General features: G+C 40.8%; 1 protein-coding gene across 1 annotated transcript; it reads left to right on the top strand.

The window, feature by feature from the left end:
- Positions 1 to 1,081: 1,081 nt before the first annotated feature.
- CKS2 (CDC28 protein kinase regulatory subunit 2) lies at positions 1,082 to 2,519 on the top strand (the record flags this gene model as incomplete). The annotated part of the gene is made up of 2 exons (XM_010166178.1): positions 1,082 to 1,209; positions 2,467 to 2,519. Coding segments are annotated over 2 exons (181 nt in total), but the record flags the coding sequence as incomplete, so codon positions are not given.
- Between the last annotated feature and the right edge of the window lie 1,705 nt (positions 2,520 to 4,224).

Here is a 4,224-nt window from a genome sequence, read left to right as displayed (position 1 = left end):
CCCTGCTGACGAGACCAGGCTGGCGACCGCCCCGGAGCGCGTCGGGACGGCCAGCCCCACGCGGCCTGCCCGCGGCGGTAGCGCCGCTCCCGGGCGGGAGGGCTGGGGCCGTCCGGGCTCTGCCGCCTCTCTCGCTCGGGTGCTGCGAGGCCCTGGCGTAGGGAACTCAAATCCTTGCGTTCAGAATGCTCTGCGCAGCTAAGAGTAACGTCTTGTCCCTATTCCAGCTCTGGATGTCGATGAAGCAAGCATCGCAATTAATGCTTCAGCTTTGAAGGCAGTTCCTAAGGCCACGTCAAAACATAGTACTAATAAATGTACTTTGTAAAACCTTTCAGACCGTGCTGTATCTGCTAATTTTCAAAGCTATGTTATAGCACCATCCAGTTTTGGATTATAACTGATACGGTGAAGTTCAGTTCTCTAGGCTTACTTGAAGGCACTACTAAGCAGGTTTGGGGGTTTTTTTCCACTGTGTAGAGCTCTAAGTATCCCTCTTGCCATCTGACTCTTGTGATCTCAAAACCAAGATTGAATGTTTTGCTTTTTATTAAGTGATAAAGGAACTTGCAGGTGTGGAGAACAGGCTGTATGTTTCTCCTCACCTCACAGGCTCTTAAGTGGTGTTGGTGTTCTGTCTTTCTCTGTGGAAAATATACTATTGGTTACAAAATGCAAAATACAAACGAGTGACTTTATTGATCATTCTAAAAGTCCAAAGTCCTTATTTTTCAGCTAGCTGATACAACAGCCAATTGCCAGGAACACATACTTCCATAAAAGTCGAATGAATAGAGTGTGCAGGGGAATTAGTCTTTTCTAGGAAGGACATTGACTGTTTGAATATACAGTTGCATTACAGATGTAATGTTTAGTAGACAAAATTATTTTAAAACTGGATTTTGGGACAGCTGATTAATAATCAAATTAGTGGTATCCATCAGCACCCTAGGTTTCTTTCTAGGGAATGCTGGTATTCATAACTGAACTCGCTCACTGTCTTTTGGTGTACATCTGTGCAAGTCTTCTAATGTACACAGGTATTAATGTGTAGCATGTGTTTAATTATTAACCTCTACAGACATGTGATGCTACCAAGAGAGCTTTCAAAACAAGTACCAAAATCCCATCTAATGTCTGAAGAGGAGTGGAGACGACTTGGTGTTCAGCAAAGTCTTGGCTGGGTTCACTATATGATCCATGAGCCAGGTAAGCACATCTGAACAGAATTAGATGAACAAAAGGTCTAAAATATCAACTGTTTGGTGCTCAGCTGAAGTGTGTAGTGCATAGTTGCTCTTGCTGTAGAATCCAGCTGGAATTCACTGCTGAATATTTAGACTCCTCTTTATCTCCTTGCTATTTTAGCCATTTGTCAACAAAGACAACATAACAACCTTTATTTTAAACCTTCACGTCTTGCTCCCAGCAATGCAGAATGTGAGCCTTGTCCTAGCTATATGTGGTTTATCTGTAGACAAAAAAAAACATGCCTCACTGGAAACTGTTCCCACCTCTGCCTATCAAAATAGGTTTCTCGTGAGCTCTTGAATAATGTTATCTTGATGACCAAACCAAACTTTATGTAGCAGCATATCTTTAAATTATAAAGCTCACAAGGCTGGTTTTTTTGTTTGTTTGTTTGTTTTTGTTTTTGTTTTTTTTTTAAAAAGCTCATGGAGGTCCTGTATTCATGCTCTGAAAAGTCTAGGTATAGCGAAGTCTGGTTATACAGCGTACTAAAAGCAGCACTTCAAAGCACTCTTTCAGTTAATGGAGTGTGAAGCCCTAAAGCTCTACCAACTAGGATGTACTGAAAACAGCCAGTGAAGATAACTTACTAGTGACAGGCCTGACTCAAAAGTAACTGGTGATAAATGTACTGCAGCAGCATGGAGTAGCAAGTTTTAGATGAACCAGCTGAAGAAATCGGTGTAACCTTCCACAGTTCCCCTTACCTGGACACCCTTTATACTCTGGGCTTTTTTAGGAGTTTATGATTAAGTCAAATCAGTAACAATGTATACAGTCTCTATTAACAAAGGTGGCTCTTGTTGATGCTTGACACCATCTATGTAACTAACAAGGACAGTATCAGCAGTTTGTTAGTCTAAGTTAAAGTAACAAAGCTCATCAAATAGCCTAATGTGGAGAGACAGAGATAGTACTGCTACTCATGAAAAATACTCTGTATTTTTTCCAGTACTTCCCTCCTGAAAGTCTCTTATGATACTGCCAACATTTGGTATAAAAATTTCAAAAGCACCTGTTCGTCTGTAGTAAGGTTACTGCAAAGTTGGTCTGTAGATACTACACATGGGACCATATTTGTGGATGTGACTTTTTAATCTGTTCATTATTTGATGTCAAGCTCCAACTGTTGTTCAAGACTTCTTAAATGTAATAAATACCTGTAATCAAGATATAGGTGACAGACTGATACTTTGTTCCATTTTATTTCTGCAGAACCGCATATTCTTCTCTTCAGAAGACCTCTTCCAAAGGATGAGCAGAAATGAACCATTGTCTATAAACCTTCTCCCAAATCTTCTGGAACTATGTATATGAGTGTATATATGTTGGTAGTATTCAGTGAATACTTTAAAATGTTCAAAACATACAACCTTACCTGTGCATGAGCTGTATTATTCACAGCAACAAAGCTCAGTCAAATGCAATTCCAAGTAGGCTGCTATGGTGTTCAAAGAGTGATAAATTTATCTTCCTTGCTGTTAATGAAAGTGCCTCTCTGACTTTTCAGTGAATTTTGTTTATTAAAGTTTGCATTGCATGTTCTGACTAGATGATCACTTGTTACCTGTGTTCAATAACTTTTGCACTCGGCTTTTCTGCTGAAGTGTAGCATGTTCAAATCTAGCGGCTCACCTGTTTAGTAGTAGGCATAAAGAAATAAACTCTATTTTTAATGCTTTATGAAACCTCAGTTTCTAGAGTTCTAATTCACCAGACTAAACAAATATTTGCTAACATGTTAAGAGTACCTACTTCAGAAAAAAAAAACAAAACAAACAACTTAGTGAACCTATCTTGTTTCTCTGCAAGAATTATTTTGCCATACGGGCCGAAGTTCCTAACCCTGATTTGAATTGGGAACCACAGGCAATCTGAAAAGAAAGTTGTCAGTGGTAGGTAATACTCAGCCCAGCTTCTGACATGCTCAAATTATGGGACTCTGTAGTTGAAGTAGGTTGTAATGCGATTAATCATCCTGCAATGACTAATTGTCATCCTGCTTCTCATGTAGTGTCTGGTGGTAGGATGTGAGGGAATGGTTTAATGCTGTGTCAAGGGAAGTTCAGGGTGAATATCAGGCAAAAGTTATTCACTGAGAGGACAGTCAAGCATTGGAACAAGCTCCCCGGGGAAGTGGTCATGGTCCCAAGACTGTTGGTGTTGAAGAACTATTTGGACAATGCTCTTGCAGGTATGGTTTAACTTTGAGGTTGCCCAATGTGTAGTTAGGAGTTGGACTTGATCCTTGTGGGTCCTTTCAAACTCAGGATATTCAATGACAACTTGGTATAAACTTGTCTTAAGGTTTTAAATAGTACTTAATATTTCATAGAGATATTTTTATGCTTTTTTGATTTAGTTGGTAGTACTGAGTGCTCTTCATCTGATAAAAGCAGCTGCTAGTTGTAGGCCAGTATAGACTCAGTTTCCTCACCATATAGAAGGTCAGGACTAATACGGTGAAATTGATCAGTCATTTTTTGGGATGCTGTGTGCCAGCAAAGGTGAACCTCTGGATGGATTCAGTCTGAGAAGGTCAGAGGTAATAAATTTGCATTTGAATGGTCACTGTGGCATCTTGGGACTCTGTTACCAGCAGCCACACAACCAGATTTTTTAAAAAAGGTGCTTTAAAGGATATTTGGTGTTTGATTAACTCTGCATAGTACCAGTGGTTGGTCCATTTTGAATGCAAGCTAGCATTACACCTGTGACATGGAAGGCCAACAGAACCAGGAACACCTGCATATAGCTTAACGGATAGAGTACATGCTCTCCCTGGTAATGCCTGCTTACGGTTAAGGCAGAGGTAAGTAACCTGCCAAATCTGGTGAGGAAAATAAACCCTGTGGTCTTTCCTCCAAAGGTGCTAGAGATGTCTGTCTTGGCGTGGTCAAGCCATCTGTAACAGGCTTTGCGCTGAAGTGCAAGACTTAGAGGGGGGCTCGCCCAGGGCCGAGCAGACACCTC

Source organism: Antrostomus carolinensis, unplaced genomic scaffold (assembly GCF_000700745.2).
Source record: "Antrostomus carolinensis isolate BGI_N321 unplaced genomic scaffold, ASM70074v2 Scaffold54934, whole genome shotgun sequence".
Lineage (NCBI taxonomy): Eukaryota > Metazoa > Chordata > Aves > Caprimulgiformes > Caprimulgidae > Antrostomus > Antrostomus carolinensis.
This window is presented reverse-complemented; position numbering and strand designations above follow the sequence as displayed.